The sequence below is a fragment of the Microcebus murinus genome, chromosome 7, assembly GCF_040939455.1.
Source record: "Microcebus murinus isolate Inina chromosome 7, M.murinus_Inina_mat1.0, whole genome shotgun sequence".
Lineage (NCBI taxonomy): Eukaryota > Metazoa > Chordata > Mammalia > Primates > Cheirogaleidae > Microcebus > Microcebus murinus.
The window spans coordinates 97,372,655-97,392,841 of NC_134110.1; the positions used below are offsets into that span (position 1 = coordinate 97,372,655).

Below are 20,187 nucleotides of genomic sequence, written 5' to 3' on the forward strand. Positions count from 1 at the left end.
TGTTTCTCACTTTGAAAATTATTAATCAATTTATGATATTATTTTAAAATTCACATTAAAAACTGTGATTACCAAAAGAAAATCTATTCATTACAGAACATTTGGGAAGTACTGAAATAACCAAAGAAGGAAATAAAAATCATCTATAATTGTATTACTGAGGTATAACCATTTTAATTTTGTGGTATATACTTCTTTCTCACCCCCTCAAATGACTCTAATAAAAAATGTGACTGTATTATAATTTTATTTTGTAATATTTTTAAATAATATACTTTGAGCAATTAGTGCCTTTTCAGAATTCACTAAATTGAACCCTGTACTTGAAAGAGATAACAGATTTTCTAGAAATAGGAGAATTTATTTCTTTAACAATATTCAGATCCCAGTTCTCAAATTATGCTAATATCACAGAATAATAATATTTACTGTAATTCAAACTTAGAAAGTAAATCTTGGTAGAAGAAAAATGGCTTTTTAAATTTTTTATTATTTTACTTGGAATATAGTTTTTTAAAATCAGGAGTTCTTTTTTAAAAAATCAATATTCAGGGCATTGTCATATTACAGATCCTTTCCTCTATAGCTGTATAAATAACCAATGGGAACATTCTTGTGGGTCTGTCTCAATTTTTCCAAAATTATTTATTTTGCAGAAATAAAAGTGTGCATTTGAATCAGTTCAGGAGGATAATGGTACTTATTTGTTTATGTTTTCAGATTTGTCAAATCCAGAAACCTTCCGGGATCTTAGTAAGCCCGTGGGAGCCCTAAATACGGAACGGCTGGAGAGACTGCTGGTGAGCGGACTCAGAGGGCTTTGGTTTCTGAGCAACATCCTGAGCCGTACTCTGTGTTTTTATAGCAGTGAAACTCACTTCTCTGAGCTTTAGGAGAGATGCATGGTAGTGACTTGGTGACCCTAAATAATGTTTTGTTTTTTTTTCTTATTTTTCCCTCCACCATCAATTTATCTGCTCCCCATTTGCATTTTTTTGTTCAGGACTTAGGAGGGAGACTTGTTTATGAGTTCATTGAATTATTTTCATGAAGGTACCATGTGGTATTAATATTAATAAATTGCACAGGAGATGCATAAAATCAGTTTTTTAATTTGGCCCCAACATGTTACCACTAAGTTGAGAAAACCAAAATCCTTGTCTCAGAAATGCTGTTTAGTCACAGATTTTCTCTCCCTCTTATCTTCTCCTTTTCTTATCTAAGACAGATTAAGGAATATGGTGTGTCCATGCCATGATTTCTTTTAGGCTTTTACTGCTTGAGTCAGTTATTATTTCCTAGCCAGCACTTAGCACCGTGTGTCCCTTTCATCGCAGACTCGCTACCAGGAAATGCCTGAGCCGAAGTTCATGTATGGAAGTCACTACTCTTCCCCTGGTTACGTGCTCTTTTACCTTGTTAGGATTGGTAAGATTCTTTATCCTTGCCTTCAATTACATTTTATTTCACTTGGATTCTTAAATGATTCTATGATTCGACTTAACTCTGACTTTTTCCACGCTAGCACCAGAGTACATGCTGTGCCTGCAGAACGGAAGATTCGATAATGCAGATAGAATGTTCAACAGGTTTGATATAAATGCCTCACTTGTCATTTTTAATTCTTTCTGATTTTTACATTTCTGATGTGTATGTTTGTTTCAAATCACTAGATTTAAACAAAAATGTAAAAAAAGGTAAAAAATCACTAATGGTTATATCTATTCCTTTCAGGCTCTTCCTTGACATATATATGTATGAATGTGTCTGTGTATAAATGTGAAGACATATTTTAAATAGTGTTTTGTCTTGCCTTTTGTAGACTCATATTAGATCTTGAAATTTTTCCATATTATTAGATACTCTTCAAAACAGTGATGTTTTAAATTGTTATATCACATTCTAACATATGCCATAATTTATTTAACTGTTTTTCTCTATTGTCCGGCATTAAAATTGTTTCCAACATTTTATTATTCTTAATAATTCTGCTATGAATTGAATATAACTCCCTGTGTATGTTTAAATGGCTTTTTTTTAATCATGAAGGTAATATCTTCTTACCAAAAAAAAAGGAAAGAAAATATGAAGAAGGAAAATGAGTTCACTTTGTTATCTCACCATGTTGAGATAATTGTTGTTAATCTTTTGGCCTGTGTTTTGCCAATCTTTCTGAGCTATACGTATACCTGTCTATAATTCCTTTTGAAATGAGCTGTTGAAATAGCTGTGGACTCTCTGCTCACGTCTTTGTGACCCCGGAGAAGTTAACTAAACTCTCTGGGCCCCAATTTTCTCTTTCATTAAGGGGATACTCACATGCATGTTGAGAGCTATGAGTGACACAATTGCACAGGAAGTGCTGCTGTTGCTGTTTCCTTGGTTTAGATTTAAAATCAGGTGATTTTTTTTTTGTCATATTTAGTATTGCAGAAACTTGGAAAAACTGCTTGGATGGTGCAACAGATTTTAAAGAGGTAAGCAGTTAATAAAGCTTATGATTCACTGGGCTTGTGGTATCTAACTGCTTAAAAAAATGGTTGTTGCTGTTCTTTTTTGTTTCTCCCTGAAACTGTCAGCTGATTCCAGAATTCTATGGTGATGATGTCAGCTTTTTAGTCAACAGTCTGAAGTTGGATCTGGGAAAGAGACAAGGTGGACAGATGGTTGATGATGTAGAACTCCCCCCGTGGGCCTCAAGTGAGTACCAGCTTAGAGGTGGCGTGTTATAGACAGTCTTTACCGAGGAGTACAACTTCAGTTTCATTATTTTATTGCTTAGATTTTTTTAAAAACAACAATATAATTTTCTGTGTAAATAAGGTGTTATCAGTCCTATTCCAAATCAGCAGTGTTCTTTGAATCTATGGTGTAAAAACATTAATATGTCCTTGAGAGACCTAAATGCTGTGAAAATTATTTTTGCCACTTTTTTCCCCAAAAAACTTACATTTCGTATGATGGAGGAAAAAAACTTCATTAAGACACATCTATCTCTAGCCTGTCCTAGAAGCATTATGTACCCATGGATAGAAGACAACATACCATGGGAGCAAATGCGACGGAGACTCTGTGATTTCTTGACTGAGTCTAATCTGGTAGGTCCCGAGGACTTTCTCCAGAAGAGCAAAGGCGCGTTGGAAAGCAGCTACGTGTCAGAGCACCTCCACGAGTGGATTGATCTAATATTTGGCTACAAGCAAAAAGGGAGTGAAGCCGTCGGAGCCCACAACGGTATGTTACAGTCATTGAAATTTTATTTAGCGTTGGGTGAAAATGAAAGCAAATAATAATAATAAAAAAAAAACGAGGCCAGAGCAATTAAGCTCATTTCTTCAGCAGAAGCATCTTATATCAGAAAACAGTGCCACTGGCTCCATGACCCTGGATTAGCTGCTGAGTGAGGAGGAAGAGGAAGGACTTTTGCCCAACAACACTTACTTCACCAGGGTCCCAAGAGGTCTTTTTCTAGAGTCTTCCAGTTTTAGCATATACTTTCCCTCCCATTTAATCATTGCAGTTAAAACTAAATCGAAATTTGATAGAACTGTGGCCTTAATTCTTATGAAAGGCACCAGGGTTTCTTTTTCACTGAACAGAAAAAAAGCAGCAGCAGTGAGCGTCCTCTGCAGTTCCAGTGCTTCTCTGCCTCCACGTTGCTCAGGGTTGATAACCCCCAGGAACAAGAGCTGGAGATCAGACCTGGTTTCTCACGTGGCAGTGTGGAGTCAAACTAGCACTGTGGCTCATGCTTCCTTCAAGGGGGAAATGATGCCAGCTGAGAAATGCACTGACGTAACAGGTCCTCTCACCTGCCAAGTAGATGCGTGTTCATCAGCAGATAGTAATAAACGTTGATATTTACAGAGGATGGATATTAGTCTGTTTTGCAAAGTGACAATCACTTTCTTTGGACACAAATTTTAAGTTGTTGAATTGTTCGGATTCTGAACTGGATGTATGTTGTAACTAAATAGTACATCTTTCAACAGTTTTTCATATCTCTCTTTCAGTATTTCATCCCCTGACCTATGAAGGAGGTGTAGACTTAAACAGGTACATTTAAGTAAGGAATTTCAACTTGAGTTATAAAATACCTCTTTATCTAAATTATTAATGCAGTTATTTGACAGTGTCATGGTATGGAAATTCAAAAAGGAATTATGTCTGGCTTTCCCCATTATGTTACTGAGCCTCGGGAAATACTCTACAGACCCACGTGGGTTTGGACAGTCCTGGCACAGCGCTGCTGTTGTTATTTGAGGGTTAATCTCTCCTTTTGATCTGTATTATTTGAAAAGTGTGCGGGGAACTTGAACGACATTATTTGTGCTCTATCCTAAAGCATCGAAAATCCTGATGAGAAAGTCGCCATGCTGACCCAAATCTTGGAATTTGGGCAGACACCAAAGCAGCTGTTTGTGACACCACATCCTCGAAGGATCACCTCAAAGTTTAAAAGTCTGCCCCAGACTTCCAGTTATGATGCTTCTGTAGCCTGTTCCCCAGGTAGGTTTTGTGAAGGGAATAAACGTGAGCACTTTTGTTTCTCTTCTGTGACTGAGATGTTTCTGAAGATTCTGGAGAGGAGATAAAGCATGCACTGTTGTGCTGCCTACAGATGACTGTGTTCCACCATCTTGGTGCAGTTCCTCTGAGTACAAATGCCTGTTTTTGTTGGTGATGATTGTTTTTAGCTGTTGACATTACGGAAAATCAAATCACTTTTATTTTTTGGCAATTTAATATGGGTAGGAGTTGATTGTATTTTTTTTTATTTGGTTCTCTTTCTTTTCTGTGTCTTCCAAGCTGGTGTTTGATTTTTAGTTATTCAACTTGTCATGCTTATAGTCCTGACCGTGGCTGCCTAAACAGTCACTGTCCGCCCTACTCTTTCCCCAGAATGACTTCCTCTGTCCCTAGTTCTCCTCTTCCATACTCATATCCAGATCTTGAATTCAAAGTACTCTTGCCTTCTTTGATTCTGTTTTCTTATTTAACATTTGACAAACCTTTACAGAGTATCTGTACTGTGCCAGGCAGGTGCTAGGTGCTAAATGAACTTGATCAAGTTCTTGCATCTAGTATTTGAAAAGGAAAGAAAGAACACTCACTTTTATCCAGTTATCTGTGTTTTACATTTCACATATGACAACCTCAAACCTACAGCTTCCCAAAAGAAGCTTGACACTATATGGAATCTTGGGAGCAAAACTACTTTTTATCTCCAATTCTACTGTCTGTTGCAAGCACACCTAGGCTCCTCAGGCACACGTAACTGAGCATGCTCCCCAGTGTGGAGGAAGAGTGTCTTGGGGTTACATGACCCGGGTTAGCCTGGCAAACTTCTTGACAAAACAATACTGCAGAGGGTTAAGTCATGAAGATCACAGGATTACCTTGTGATGCCATCTCAGCCTGGGCTCTGCTTAGTCACCAGGCCATAACCACTGTCATGTGATCCTTTTAAGAGGGTCACTGCTCCTGCCCTTCTTAAAGCAGAAGTGAAGGGATTACTTCAGTCCAGAAGCACTTACAGTAATTGATTTCATCTCTGCTTTCTCCACCTTAAGACCAAAGCAAAACGGCAGCATTCTTAGGCAACTGTCAGGTTTTCTAAAAAACCGCTGACAAGGAAATGATTGCTCAGTCTTGTATTTCCTGAAATTCTTAAGTTAGCAGCCAAGTGAAAACTTTGCAAGCATTGATAAAAATATTAAGACTCTAGAATTCAAAGATACTTTTTGATCTTTTTCTATAATTTTTTTTTTCCTTGACTAACATGTGCCTGTCTAACAAGTACATTTCAAAGCAGTTATGTTTTGGTGGGGTGTTTTGTTTTCTAGGTTGTTTGATTTTAACAGAAAATATTGTGAAGCTGATGCTGTTGTCTGTTAGGAATTTAGCTGACTTAGCAATGATTTAATGTAGTCTCTCCAGGTGAAGAGTCTTTTGAAGACCTGACTGAAGAAAGCAAAACAATGGCCTGGAATAACATCACCAAACTGCAGTTACATGAACACTATAAAATCCACAAAGAGTAAGAACATCTATGTGATGCTTCTAAGCAGGCAATAATTCTTCAAAAGTTAGGGTCTTGGCATGGGATTGAATTGTTTTCACCTGAGTCAGAGGAAAAAAGCTCCCTTCAATGTCATCCTTGTTGTTTTTTATCCTCCCAGAATGTCTGTAGTGATCTGTCTGCCACCCCAGGTTGAATTAATAAGGGAAAGTTAGGCACAAAATGATTTGTGGTGGCCACCATGCTGTCATTTCTGCAATCCGTTATTCTAGGGTACGAGATGGGGTCTGCAGGCAGTGTTATGTCTCTCAAAGTGGGGTACACAGCCCCTGCGTCTTCCATGAGAGAAGCATGATATATCCTCCTCAAGTGTTGAGTTTACTGATGATGTAGAGGGAAATGTATCTTTTTAAAAAAATGATAAACATGGATATAGAGAAAGAGGGAGAGAGAGAGGAAGAGAGAGTACATTGCAAAGTTCACATGCATTTTAAAAGTAATAACTATACTTTAAAGAAATTGGGCTTGCTGATGGACCCAGAGGGGGCATGAATGTTCCCATTGTCCATCACTAAGGATGTTCATATGCCCTGGCAGAAAGGCTTGCAAAGCACTGGCCCATCCTGCGACAGGCAGATGTGTGCTGGGGCAGATCCATCAGATAAGCTGTGAGGAAAAAATTAAGGAAACTTCATAAAATTAAGTCAAGGACTTGAAACAGAGGGGGTGTGCTAACACATGGTGAATAGTAACTTGTAAAACTTTTGTTTTTAAACAGGGCAGTTACCGGAATAGCAGTCTCTCGTAATGGGTCTTCAGTCTTTACGACATCACAAGGTTTGTTTTCTTACCTGAAAAGTGGCTTAACCAGAATCATGAAGTGTCCAAGTTTCTCGACTCCTTGTCAAGGACAGTACTTGCATGCTGTGCCTCCACATATAATAAATTTGGAGCAGGTTATTTATGTTGTATTACGTAAAGTTTCACTGCAGTTGGCCAGAAGCAATAATGAAATGCCTAGAAAGACAGTCTCTTGCTGATAAGGTTTTCTAGAATTAGGCGGATGGGACAGAAAGAGCCTCTTTCCTGTCTTTGCTTGGTCAGGCCCTTCCCCTCCACCACGAGCGGGTGCCACATCTTGCTGGGTTCAGCCACAAGTAGCGAGTGCTGTGCCAGGTGGGGTGTGTGTCAGCAAGTGGAAATGCAGGCTTGCCGTTAGGGTTTTCAGTTCTGTCATTCCACATACATTTCTTCAGGATATTTGTTAGAGGATTTAGCTTGAAATCTAATTCATGTATTGTTAATGTGCTTAATACATTACCGAGATATTAATAAAAACCTTTGTAGTGAGTAGTTGATATGACTTATGGCTATATTTTAATATTAGACTTTGACTACCTTGATCTTAAAAAAAAATCTAAGTAAAAAGCATCTCTTGCCGTACAACCACTGCTTTCCCTGGTAGTCTGCATAATACATAATTTATTGAAGTGCTCTTGTCCCTGTCATGTTCAGAGCACTGTGTTGGTGCTCTGGGGGAAATAGAGGTGACAAGGGTAATATTAGCTTCCTGCTTCTGTAATAAGACGAGTAGTTCTGACAGAGTTCGTAGCTTTTAAATATATGCCTACTTGTTCTTTAGTGTAGGAAATTATATTTTTCATCCACTAAGAAAAGGTGCTACCCAACTAAACACTTCCAGGTAAATCAGAGTTACTGACTCTCAGATCTGTTACCGTGGTTTATTGTCTGTAGCCTTTCATTCCTTTCCCTTTCAAATAATTATCTCAGATTGCATAAAACAGAATTTTCCACAAAGCATAGAAAATGGCTCTTCAGCAGACCAGGAGGAAGTTCCCATGCAGTGTCGGCGCTGGGCCGCGCCAGGGTCTCCGAGGTGCTTCTCTGATAGAGGGAAGCAGTCTGTTTTGCCAGGATCTCCACCCACCGAGTTTGCCAACCTTGCAGCCTCTAGCAGAATGCTTCATCTTTAAGCAAAGCCCGTGTCCTTAGCCGGATTTGTCTGGCATGGTCTGTTAAATCCTTCAGCTCACTGTACTTGAATGACCTTGTGAACTGTGCATTTGGTAAGCATGAGGCTTCAAACCCCGAGGCTTATTGGCATTATATCACTTCTTTGGAGTTTTTTGCCCAATGAAAGGGAGAGAGTTGAAAATTTTAAAAAGTCGAAAGCTTTTTTGTTTGTTTCTGCCCACATTTAGATTTTTATAATTCGTATTACTGATTTATACATCCTGATGGTCACCCCAAAGTTGCATTTCTTCCTCAGATATGCAGTCTGATTCGGGTTCACGGGACCTGCCACCCATGAGATGAGCTTTCACTGCAGTCTTTGACATGATCACCTCTGGTACAGGGAGGGAATCTTTGATTTCAACAAAAGCATCTTTACGTACCTGGCTGATTCATGGTTTGCTGTAGGATGCCCCAAATTTAATCATCTTAAATAGATTTTGTGGTGAACACTCAGAATTGCCCAATAGAATCAAAAGCCAGGCTGGGGAGACTATCAGAGCTAATTACACTGCTCAGGGAAAAGTCCAGGTGCTATTGTGTTCCTTCTTCTGGTTTTGTTTTCAGGTTAATGCTGAAGAATATCCTATTGATGCTCATGTTTATAAATTCTCAGGATTTCTGTGTTGCAAAAATTAGGTTGAAATATTAAGTTTTACTGTATAGAAGATGTTCTTTAAAGCTCATTCTGACATTTCATCATGTTGTGTTTATAAGTTAGGAAATAGATTGTTACATATCTCAAATGTGGGATTTTGAAGCACATTAGAGCATTATAATTTGTGAATCTTGATTTTCAGCAGGTTGTTTTGGTAAACTGTTAAAGCTTTGGTTAGGAAAGGAAATTAAAAGCTTGGATTTTTAATTCCTACCTTAGTATTCTTTAGACGTTAGTGGTTCCCTTTTATAAATGCAAATTTAGTACAGGGTTTTCACACTATAATTGGGCTATTTATTTTTTTAAGAAAACTGTATTGCCAAGAACTTTTTTATTTTCTTTAATATTCAAATCACTAATATTAGTATTAAAATTGCTGTTTTCCTCCTCTGTAACTTTTTTAGCTTCTGTCAGCGATTAGGCTTACCTCTGAGTTCTGCCATGCTGCAATGTCAACAGGATACATCTATGCTGGCTTTTAAGTTGATTTGTCATGGAGTCACAGGTCATAGAATTTTAATGTTGGATGAGGCCTGACATTATTTAGCCCTGTTTACACCCAGTTCTCCATAGGATTATAATGCCTGTTGGCCTCTAGGAACAAGAAGGGCAGGCATTCTTTGACATCCATAAGGGCTAGGAAATCTTTCTGAGACATCTGTTTTCTCATTATTAGATTCCACCTTGAAGATGTTTTCTAAAGAATCCAAAATGCTACAAAGAAGTATATCATTTTCAAATATGGTGAGTTCATTTTATTAGTGTTATGATAGAAATTCATGTTACAGTTTATTTTACACACAAATATATATTTCATTTATCCTGAACAATTGAGTTTATTCCTGTGTAGTATCTACTGCATACCTTAATTAGATTATGAAATTCAATTTAAATTTTTTTCATGTTGTTGGTTTCTCATACTGTTATTTCATATTTAGTTTAAAATACTTGAAGACCTACCCAGTAGAATTCTTAAAAATCTTTCCTTTTTTATAACTATTGGACTAAATGTTCATGTGCTTTCTAAATCACATGCATTTCTGAGTTGGTAGGATACTGAATGTGACAAAACCAGTTCTAAAGGAGCACATTTTATTTTTAATGTAAATCATCCAAAAGATTTTGAAATTCCCTAAAGAATTTTGGGGAATTTGGGGGAAGTTTTTCTTATCCACATAAGGTTGTAATCCAGAGAGGGGACTTTTATTGTCCGGGGCCATCCCCAGCCCAGCCTCCCTGCGATTCACTCGAGTAGTGATAGGATTTATTGCTGGAGAAGTGATAGATTCCTCCACCCAGGGGAGTGAGGCCGGCAGAACTCCTGAGAGCCGTTAGGCTAGGTCGTCGTGCACCTGACGACTCACTTGGACATCCCCTGATATTTTGGAGGAAATTCTGCAGCTGGAATTAGCCAGTTGAGAAAACCTGGGTAAATCTGAGGAGAGCCGCCATTAAAAGATACGAGCATTAATTTGGGGGAGAACTTACAGTTTTACCATGTTAGAGATTACTAATTATTATGAATTATTAATGTCAGCTCATTTGTATTTCAGGCTTTATCATCTTGTTTACTTTTACCAGGAGATGCCACTGTCATAAGTTCTTCATGGGACAATAATGTGTATGTATCTGCGCACACTCCCCGGTGATTCTACACGCAGGACAGCTGCCTCTGTGGCTGCTCGCTGGCAGGATAGTGCATTGTTTTCTAAAGAGAACACATATTAGAGATGAGGGCAATCTTGTGGGAATTAAATATGATTATTTGAATCTAATAATTTCTCCAGTTGGAATCTATTTTTCTCCAAGTTTTAAATTGAGGTGAAAACACAGATGAGCAATATATGGAAAATTCTAGTTTTAAATCAAATTTTGAATATTTTGCTTTAATATGAGAACAAGCAATTTATAATCCTAGTGAGCCTTAGTAAGTGTAGAATTAAACAATATCATGTTTCTTGAATATGTGTTTAAGAGTTTTAAAATTATGCTGGAATACTGTTTTAATACTTCTCATTATCTTTTAGCTATTTTTATTCAATAGCATTTGGAAGACGCCAAGACACATTAATGGGACATGATGATGCTGTTAGTAAGATCTGTTGGCATGACAACAGGCTATATTCTGCATCGTGGGATTCTACAGTAAAGGTTTATATATAATGTTTAACTTAAAATGTTCATACATACAAATATTATAAACCACTTTCTTTTTCACAAAGTGTGTAAGTGACATATATAGGTACTGAATGCTATTGCCTGGGTTTTTAAAAAATTTCTACACTTAATATATGAAGTGTATCATGATTTCTATAGTGTGTGTTCCACTGGAGTTGAATAGTCTGGTATTCATTCAATGGCATAGTTGCAGAGAAATGTACAATAGCAGCCCCCTTTATCTGACATGATTGGAACTATTGATCAATTAATCAGAAAATTTCAAGATAACATATAGAATCATTAAAAGATGACATGTTTTATTTAAACTTAAAACATACAAATGCCCACTTAGTCACATTTTATTTCATTCATTTATGTATGTATGTATGTATGTATGTATGTATGTATGTATGTCCAGAGCACTCACCATATTTATGTAGGACTATGCTTGGTCTTTGGAATCCTACACAAACCACACCAGCATCCATCATTTTCGGTTTCCAATTTGTGTTTACGTAAAAGAAAGCAAGAACCTAAAATTGTTAGAAGTCCTTCAGGAGTTTTCCAGAATTTTTTCCTCCATTTTTTTATATAAGTTTACTTGCCTATACCTAATTTTAGTAATTTTTATGGGGTGACTTCCTTTTTGAGTCTTCTCAAAATGTTAATAGTTTCTCAAAACACAACACTTCTGCACTTACATCTCCTTAGTTCACATAGTAGTGAAATCACATGATGACAGCAGCAAGTGCAAGTGATGGAAATAGACACGGGCACAAGCAGGCGACTGTACGCAGCACACTCTGGTGGGGGGACAGAAGTACAGGCATTGGGGAGGAGGAGCTGGAGCATTATTCAGCTTAACTTTATTGGAAAGTATGTTAAATGGAAATTGAGCAAGAGAGTTTGTCCTGAATGCGTTAGAAATGATTTTATATTAAATATTTGAAAACACCTGCAATGTGTTCCATCCTAGGTGTGGTCTGGTGTTCCTGCAGAGATGCCAGGCACCAAAAGACACCACTTTGACTTGCTGGCCGAGCTAGAACACGACGTCAGTGTGAGTACCAGCAACAAAACTGCGTGTAAAGCTCAGAGTCCAGGAAGGTGGAGGGGAAGGAGGTTTTGCTTTTATCTGTTCATGTTTTTTGCTTTGTTTTATTTGGCTTATCAGAGGAGATTGTATTTTCTTTAGGTTGACTCTTGTAGGTTTTCAAGTCTACTTTTTCTTCTCCAATTAGCATCTTTGCACGTTTCTCTGCGAATTAACTACCATCCAACTAGATTTCCAAAATATTAATTTCTGGGCAGGATGTTGAATATTTGAGTACCCTCAAACTCTTTGGGGCAACAAAATGAAACCCATCATCTTTTGTTTTCTGAGCAGAAAGGTGGGAGGGACTGTCTGCCCAGGAGACACCCATGCAATAGTTGGGGACAGCAAGCTGCTGTCTGGATGGCCAAGTACAGGGAGCCTGGTGGCAGAGCCGAGATGGCACTTAGTTCTCACTCGCTGTTTTCAGTGGGTCAGTGCTGCCTCTCATGCTGTAGTTCAGGGTACTGTCTTTTCTCTAATGTGTGTTGGTGCCTAATTTTCATGGTCTTCAGATTGAGGTTGAGAAATATTTAGTGTGTAATTCATAATAGTATGCAAATGTAACCTTGAGACAGTGCCCCTCTCTCTAGATCCCTCAAATAATCATGGATCACTGTGCTTTAGGCAGTTTGGCACCCACCTCACTACAATTCAAGGAGTTATTTTAAAATGGTATTACATTTACCCTAGCAATACTTCATTTTCATTTCTACTTGTATTCACTAACATATGAAGACTTTAATTAATTCTTGATTATTACTATTCAGTAGGATGATTTGAAATGCATCTGCATTAGCTATACCAGTACACTGCACAGTAGAGTTTGATCTGTATCATTATGATCACATATTTTTGAACTCCTGACCTCGAGCAATCCACCCGTCTCGGCCTCCCAGAATGCTAGGATTACAGGCGTGAGCCACCGCGCCCAGCTAATCACATATTTTAATCAGCCTAGAGAAACATAGCTAATGATCATAAATCCAAATGGAATATTTATTGATGAGTTTTCTTCTTTAGGTAGATACAATCAGTTTAAATGCTGCAAGCACACTGTTGGTTTCCGGCACCAAAGAAGGCACAGTGAATATCTGGGACCTCACTACAGCCACCTTACTGCACCAGATTCCGTGCCATGCAGGGACAGTGTGTGATGCTGCTTTTAGCCCAGGTACATATTATCCTTTTTAATACAGATTATACTGGGTAAATTTGAAGTTTGAAATAAACAATACTGTTAATTTTGAAATAGATAATAAAATGCACCAAAAATCCCCACTCTCCTGATAAGAGCTGAGGCTGCCTCATGGCAGGATATAGTATACTTCTGGCCTTAGTACCTCTCAGAAAAGCAGGATTGGTTATTCTCCTTAATCCTTCAACTCATTAGAGAAACTAATTTATAAGATGTAAATGAACTCATACCAAACGGTATTCATCCCTGTGTCACAGAATCAAATAGCAGCTTTTCAAGGTGAGAATAGTCACTGCTTAAGTACAAGGATCTCAAGGAAAATGACAATGGAAATTAGGCCACTGGATTCAGAAATGAAATTCAGCATGTCTAAACCACATTCTGAAGCTGTCTCCCACATCTGAGTGTTACCCTGTGTTGCAGACAGTCGCCATGTCCTCAGCACAGGAGCAGATGGCTGTCTCAACGTAATCGATGTGCAGACAGGGACGCTCATCTCCTCTATGACGTCAGACAAGCCCCAGAGGTAGAGTTTGTGAGTTACTGGTGGTGAAGACATTTACACGCACATTTGTGACCACTTCACTCGGGCTTATGTTGGCCAGTGTAACATACTCTTTCCTTCATGATGATGAAATGGTTATTTCTAAAATCATTCTTGCAGGTGCTTCATCTGGGATGGAAATTCTGTTTTATCTGGAAGTCAGTCTGGTGAACTGCTTGTTTGGGACCTCCTTGGAGCAAAAATCAGTGAGAGAATCCAGGGCCACGCAGGTAAGCAGCTACTGCACTGTCTCCATCTCTGTTCCTGAGATGCTGAGCTCAAACCTGCCTTTTCCATCCAGGAGCACGCTCTTCTCAGGCAGGAATGCCCCCTGGTTTCCCATGCTACAGACATTTTCCTTGCACAGAATGGTCGGCCAGGTGACCTGCCTCTCTCAGGTTGCTCAGGATTTAGATTTATGTTGATAGACATTTGACTCCAAAAAGGAAGTCTTTACATTAACTTTCACATAGAGGACTACAAACCATGGTAATGCTGTTAATAGTTTTTTTTAACCACTTCGGTACGAGCGTCGACTGTAGTCGACAGCCACAGATGAACTGAGCGTTGACTTTAGCCGACAGCTGTGACAGGACTTTTCTAATTTTTCATTTATCAAAATAAAATTGTGAACAGTTAAAAATAACATAATAAAAACACATATGTTTATGTTACCTATTCTGATTTACATTATAAGTAAAGCTGCCTGTAAAGTAAAACAGTCTTTCAGTACTTTAATTTAAAGCTTTCCTCATCACACAAGAGCAAAACGGATTCGTCGTCAATGCACAGCACAAACTATCGTGCAGACTGTGAGTGTCGGCTGTGGGCAAGGTTTCGTGGCCGGTGAGCACCGTACCGAAGTAGTTAAAAAAGATAATATACAGTAAAGCCTAGAAACAACACAAAAGTAATAAATTACAATGAAAATTAAGGCTTCCTCCCACCCGACTCCTGCCTTCCAGTGGTCCTGATAGAACCCTTCCCCATACGTGTGTCCTCTTGCTGAGGAGAGAGGGTGTGTGTATAAAATCAAGTAATACATAAAGTGTCATAGACAACTGTTCTGCCCCTTGTTTCTTCATTTAGTAAATAGCATCTCTTGCAGATTCACTAGATTGTGTGCCTATGCCTTCGTGCTCGCCTCCTTATCATTTGGAAGATTTGGTTTTTAATTCTAACATCTCCTGTTACTTCTGTGAGCAGTAACTTCCCACCTTCATTCTCTTCCGTCACTTAGTTTCATATGGCTATTTCTTCTTACTTTATACCTTAGAAATTCTGTGCTTTTTTTTCTCAACTTAGTTTTAATTACCATTTCGACCCCTTCCTATGGAAAAGGAAATGAATCAGCAAACTCTTGCTAATTCCTTTTCCCTCCCTTCTGTCTCCTGACTTTCATCCGACTGTACCTGCTTTACCAGAGGATATATTATTTGCATTCTGTTCTGTATCCATAATTCCCATTTTAGCTTTTGATTTTCATTTAAATGGCTTCTTATTCCTCACAATTCCTTTGTACCAATTTTTACTTTATACAAGGAAGTTATAGAAAGAAGACAAAGTAGAACTAACTTCACTGCTTTAGTAAGACTAAATAGCAAGCAAGAGTGAGCATCACAGCAAAGAATATCTTTGATGCCTCCTGGTCAGCTCCCTACCTAACCACAATGTCTTTTTCTCTCAGGTGCTGTGACATGTATATGGATGAATGAACAGTGTAGCAGTATCATCACAGGAGGGGAAGACAGACAGATTATGTTCTGGAAATTGCAGTATTAAGTGCCTATTCCTCTCGTGACTATTAAATTGAACTGAACGTACTTTGAAACCAAACTTTTAAATCAACTGGCGAATGTGCAATGATAGTAATTAGAAGTTTTACCACATGGACAATTTGTGGTTTTGAACATTCTAAATCATGCTGACTTCATTGAAAGCCATTAGTTGCCATTCTCTTAAGGCAGATAAAATATGGCAGTGTTAGAACATTACATTTGTAAGGCAGATGATCATCCCAGTATGATGATGGTTAGAAGACAGGATTGGGTGGTAGAAAGGAGCTAAGAGATAATAAACTGGGCTGGGGAAACTTACCAGTAAGCACTGAACAATTAAGAATTTTCCAAGAAAATGTGCAGTATTCTCTACTACTTATGAGTCACTCTGTTTCATCTTCCTAATCTGCCACAACTGCTGCCCATTGGGTTTTGGGGTATGTGCATTTTCATGGAGTAGTTACTTTCTATAATGCTGTACCCAGATTCTAAGAACCTGGGTAAGAATTCGCAGTTCTTATGACAGTAAGTTTACTGTGTATAGGAATGGTTTGTATTTCATTATAACTATTAAGTGCTCATCTTTTCTACATTAAAAATATTTTTCTGTAATGAAAGCAGTTTCCATTTTCTTATTTAAATAACTTACTACAAGGACTGGTAGCTTTTAAGACCACAAGTATTGATTCTTCTAGAAAATCATACTTAGTAATGTCAATGTAGTTCCTTTACTTTTGAAACTATCTTCAGGCCCGAGTTAGCCACGAGATAGCCACGTAGACAATCACACTGGGAAATGCTTTGGTTTGCTTTTCCAAATTTCAAACAAGCCATATAGCAGTAGTGCTGATTTTCCTTCATATTCAACCTCTGAACCACAATTACATGATTTAAATTTTTTCTGTGCTCTTTAAAAACATTGTTATATCTTGTAGGGTGTATAACATAGGAGAAAAAACTTAAATCAGACCATGATAATAGAATTTTCAAAGTCAGTTTTAAGTGTTATTAAATATCACATGGTCTCCAGTGTTGCCAGGTACAATCAGCGGCCTCAGTGAGCTCCTGCTATGTGGCGAGTGCCAGGTGGGCACGAGCTCCTTCAGGCCTGCACACTGGGGTGCCCCGCTGGAGCAGTTCTCCTCACACTTCGTCTCTCAGCACTGAAGGCTGTGCTCAGGGCCCCTGGATGGCTGGTGCTCAGGGAGATAACTGTCTCTCACAGACGGAAGCAAGTTCCACGTGCCCGTCTGTCTTCTAGGTCATGCACAGGTTTGGTGAAAGCCACTGTGGGGAGTGGGCTCTATGGCCAGTGAGGGCACCGCAGCAGGCTTCTGGGAGTTGAAAGAGATGGGCAGCAGTGGGCAGATGAGACATGTTCTTTACTGTTGGGGAATGTAGCCATGGCGGGAGTAGGGCTGAGAACACGGCGAGTACTTATATATGGGTCAGAACAATAGTGGCAACATGCCATGGCAAAGTGTGATCACATGTGTTCACATAGGAGATAATGCCTTGGTTACATAAATGTGATGACTTATGCCTCCCTCCAAGGCCAGCAGAAGACATACTGGCAATTATTTTAGTTTGGCCTAAAAACCTATTGCCTATACAAATGAATTGCCCACCCTTACAGCCAATGATGCAGTTTCCAAATGATGAAAACAGACTGTTACTCATACATATTTAATTAAAATAGAATAGACATAAACCAAAAACAAGAAAAAAATCAGCATAAAGTGTCACTGCTATTTTGTTTGCAGGGAGGAGTCAGGAAATGGAGCAAATTCCCAGGAAAACATTCTTAAGACCATCCAAAGTAGATAGGTTACATAATGTTAAGATCCAATGCCAAAATTAAGTATTATCCCACTTAATCTACAAATGAAAAACAGGACTCAAAAGTTCATCCTGTTTAGTATAAGAATTTTTACATTAAATGTATAGCAATTTGTTTCTCAGAAAGTGATACTGGCAACTTTTACAAGAAAGAAGTTTCCATTATGCATTGACTAGAAAATTTCAAATACAACTAAGCAGCTATGCTGTAGCTTGGTAAGTACCATTAAACAGTCTGGGCTAGTACACATTTCAGTTTATTACAGAACTACATTTGGGTTTTAGAAAGGCAGCAATAATTATATTTTGGCTTTTAGTCTAGATGCTTAACATAGTTAAGGCGACAGTTCAAGCATATTAAAAGAAGGTAGTTAAAATTTAAATGACAATCATCACAATCTCTTGCAACCTACATACACTGTATAATGCTTACATGGAATGAAACCAGTGTTCTTAATAGGTGTTTTACACACACACACATACACACGGAACTAAAATAACAACTATCAAAGGCAATCATTCTAGATGTACGTGGTAACATGTTAAAAATGCAAATATAAGATAGAACTAAAGTAATATGAACAGCACTACTCATTACCTAGGAGAAAGGTGACTGGTTCTCACATAAAGCTAATCTTGTATCAGTCATCCTAATCACAATGGCTTGTAAAAGCATCAGGTTTCCAGTAGAGAAACTATTCTAGGAAAGTCAGTAAATCTCTTGAAAGTTTCACATCTGTAAAACCAGGATAAGGCTACCACTATCTTGAAATCTGAACAAGATATCAGATGAGACAGTAAGATTCCCAGCCATATGTAAGATAGAAAGGTCCTCATGCAGCATATGCTCGCTGGCTCTGGGAAAGCTTCATGTGCATAATACAGAAGTTGCCAAAGAAGGAAACTGGAGAAATTCAGCTACATTTTTGTTGTGCCATGATTTTTAAACCTCAGGAATGGTGTGGTCCATCAGACTTTTCATAATGCTTGGGGCCATCCTGTAAGAGAAGTATTTTATTACATACTGAGGGTTCTGTTTATTTTTTTTTTCAGCATTGTTATATTAATCCAAGAAAATGCCAATTCCATTTTAGCATCAGTTAGCATCAAATGAGACTGGGGAGAAAAGGAAGGTGTTTTAAGTGAGCTCAGAAGGGCATCTGGTAATCTAGTTGTTGGCAGATACCCAGTGTGAAAGGCTATCTGTATCTTGGCTAGAAAAGTTAGATAGGATACAAATGAGTACATTTGTATGTACTCATTTGTACATTAAGGCTGGTTGATTTTTTTTTTTTTTTAAAGACTAGTCAAGTACAGTGGGGAGAAGGAGGAATAGTAGTAGAACAAGGAGTTTAATCTGTAACTGACTGTGAACAATCAAGTGAGATAACTCACTACCTTCGAAGCAGCCATGGCTGGTGATTTTAAAAAAGAAAATGACACGGTGGTGTTAAGTTGGGAAGAAATGGGAGAGGAAGGACTCAGTGATTAAAAAAAAAAAAATTCTAAAACAATTAATGCTGACAATACCTTTTTCTCCAAGAGCAGCTAGGTATGTTCTATCCAGAAACCAATATAAACAGAAATTTTATTACAAGGGTTATGTTTAAGAATCTTTTAAATCTCATTTCCACATGCATGACAGAAATTCTGAAAGAAAGATTCTAGGTTGGCTTGACCACAACAGCTGACAGAAGCTAGGATTTGAAAAGCTCTAGAGAAAGCAACTCTTGTCCCTTTTCAATTCTCCTCACTCTCATCTTTCCAATCCTCAATTCCTGAGGACAAAAAGCTCCACACACCACACACTTGTACTTGCCTCCTGAGATGAAGAGAATGGAAACATCTCACAGGCAAGAATTCTCCCATGAGCCACCATGGCTAGATTTCCACTGAACATAAGAGCAGCAGGCAGAATGCAACTACATTCAATTGTACTACAAATTGAAAGCTGAAAGCATGCCCAACTCTGCTTGGATGCCTTTTTTCTACTAGGCAATATCAAAATTTAATAAGTGTATGGTGAATTTTATTCCACATTTGGAAAGTTGTGTCATCACCAACCAATTCCTCTGATTTAAATAATTTACTTCAGATTTCTAGATAAATACCAGTGTAATTTGTTAAGAAAAAGAACCAAAGGTTTGGGAATTAAAAGAAAGTACAGTGCTTTATTGAGCCACACACCATATGCATTAAGTTGAAGAATCGTCTACTTACCGTTTAATAATATGTTCAAAGATAAAAGCAGGCATGATTGTAATAGTAACTACAGTCCCAGCTGTTGACAGTATGTCTGCAATTTGAGAGTCCTGATAAAAACACATATTAACAATTAATTCCACAGAGACATTTTAAATATACAATATACACGCCATCATGTTTTGCTAATATCTCTAAAATCCTAACTCTGGTGTTTCAATTAGAATTATCTAGTTTTCCTTACCAAGTTTAATTCTATAGGAACACAGTTTTATAGCTGGTAACAAAATTGCTAAGTAAACTGAGTTGAATGTATTAGACAAGGAAAACCTTCTTTCATTACTGAAGATTAAATAATTTGTCTCATATGCAATACTACCGTATCTTCTCAGTGAACCATGTATTCTAAGCCAAAGTTTATGAAATGAGGTCTTATTAAATAAAACCTTTAGATCTTATGATAGACTTATTTAGGAATTTGTGAAGGGAAAAACTATAAAAAAAACTACTAATGTGAACCAAAACTATTATTCATTTCCTTATATTGCTGGACTGAAAATAGTTGGACATTCATTCAGAATGTCATCAAAATCTTCACTGCTAATGACTTCACAGAATTCTAGCTCAAGAGACTTAAGAGATCATTTAGTCCAGTCCCT

General features: G+C 37.9%; 2 protein-coding genes across 8 annotated transcripts in view; one reads left to right on the forward strand and one right to left on the reverse strand.

The window, feature by feature from the left end:
* NSMAF (neutral sphingomyelinase activation associated factor) overlaps window positions 1–16,104 on the forward strand; it is a 62,313-nt gene extending 46,209 nt beyond the window's left edge. For 2 of the 6 annotated variants that reach the window (XM_012746583.3, XM_020288795.2), the window contains 18 exons: window positions 721–800; window positions 1,338–1,428; window positions 1,526–1,589; window positions 2,426–2,477; window positions 2,580–2,700; window positions 3,103–3,234; window positions 4,014–4,056; window positions 4,346–4,509; window positions 5,932–6,040; window positions 6,801–6,859; window positions 9,391–9,458; window positions 10,268–10,335; window positions 10,742–10,865; window positions 11,851–11,934; window positions 12,991–13,141; window positions 13,589–13,691; window positions 13,830–13,939; window positions 15,397–16,104. In XM_012746583.3, the coding sequence (XP_012602037.2) occupies window positions 721–800; window positions 1,338–1,428; window positions 1,526–1,589; window positions 2,426–2,477; window positions 2,580–2,700; window positions 3,103–3,234; window positions 4,014–4,056; window positions 4,346–4,509; window positions 5,932–6,040; window positions 6,801–6,859; window positions 9,391–9,458; window positions 10,268–10,335; window positions 10,742–10,865; window positions 11,851–11,934; window positions 12,991–13,141; window positions 13,589–13,691; window positions 13,830–13,939; window positions 15,397–15,491 (1,718 nt within the window). In that variant the 3' untranslated portion in view covers window positions 15,492–16,104. Of the gene's footprint in view, window positions 1–720; window positions 801–1,337; window positions 1,429–1,525; window positions 1,590–2,425; window positions 2,478–2,579; window positions 2,701–3,102; window positions 3,235–4,013; window positions 4,057–4,345; window positions 4,510–5,931; window positions 6,041–6,800; window positions 6,860–9,390; window positions 9,459–10,267; window positions 10,336–10,741; window positions 10,866–11,850; window positions 11,935–12,990; window positions 13,142–13,588; window positions 13,692–13,829; window positions 13,940–15,396 lie in introns of those variants that run through there. The other 4 variants (XM_012746582.3, XM_020288796.2, XM_076005292.1 and 1 more) reach the window with 4 other exon arrangements.
* A 1,053-nt stretch (window positions 16,105–17,157) lies between these two features.
* The window catches only part of SDCBP (syndecan binding protein), a 30,494-nt gene continuing 27,464 nt past the window's right edge, over window positions 17,158–20,187 (reverse strand). For both annotated transcript variants that reach the window (XM_020288797.2, XM_012746592.3), the window contains exons 8-9: window positions 19,547–19,638; window positions 17,158–18,324 (exon numbers count right to left, since the gene is read on the reverse strand). In XM_020288797.2, coding sequence (XP_020144386.1) covers window positions 18,270–18,324; window positions 19,547–19,638 — 147 coding nt within the window. In that variant the 3' untranslated portion in view covers window positions 17,158–18,269. The remainder of the gene's footprint in view (window positions 18,325–19,546; window positions 19,639–20,187) is intronic.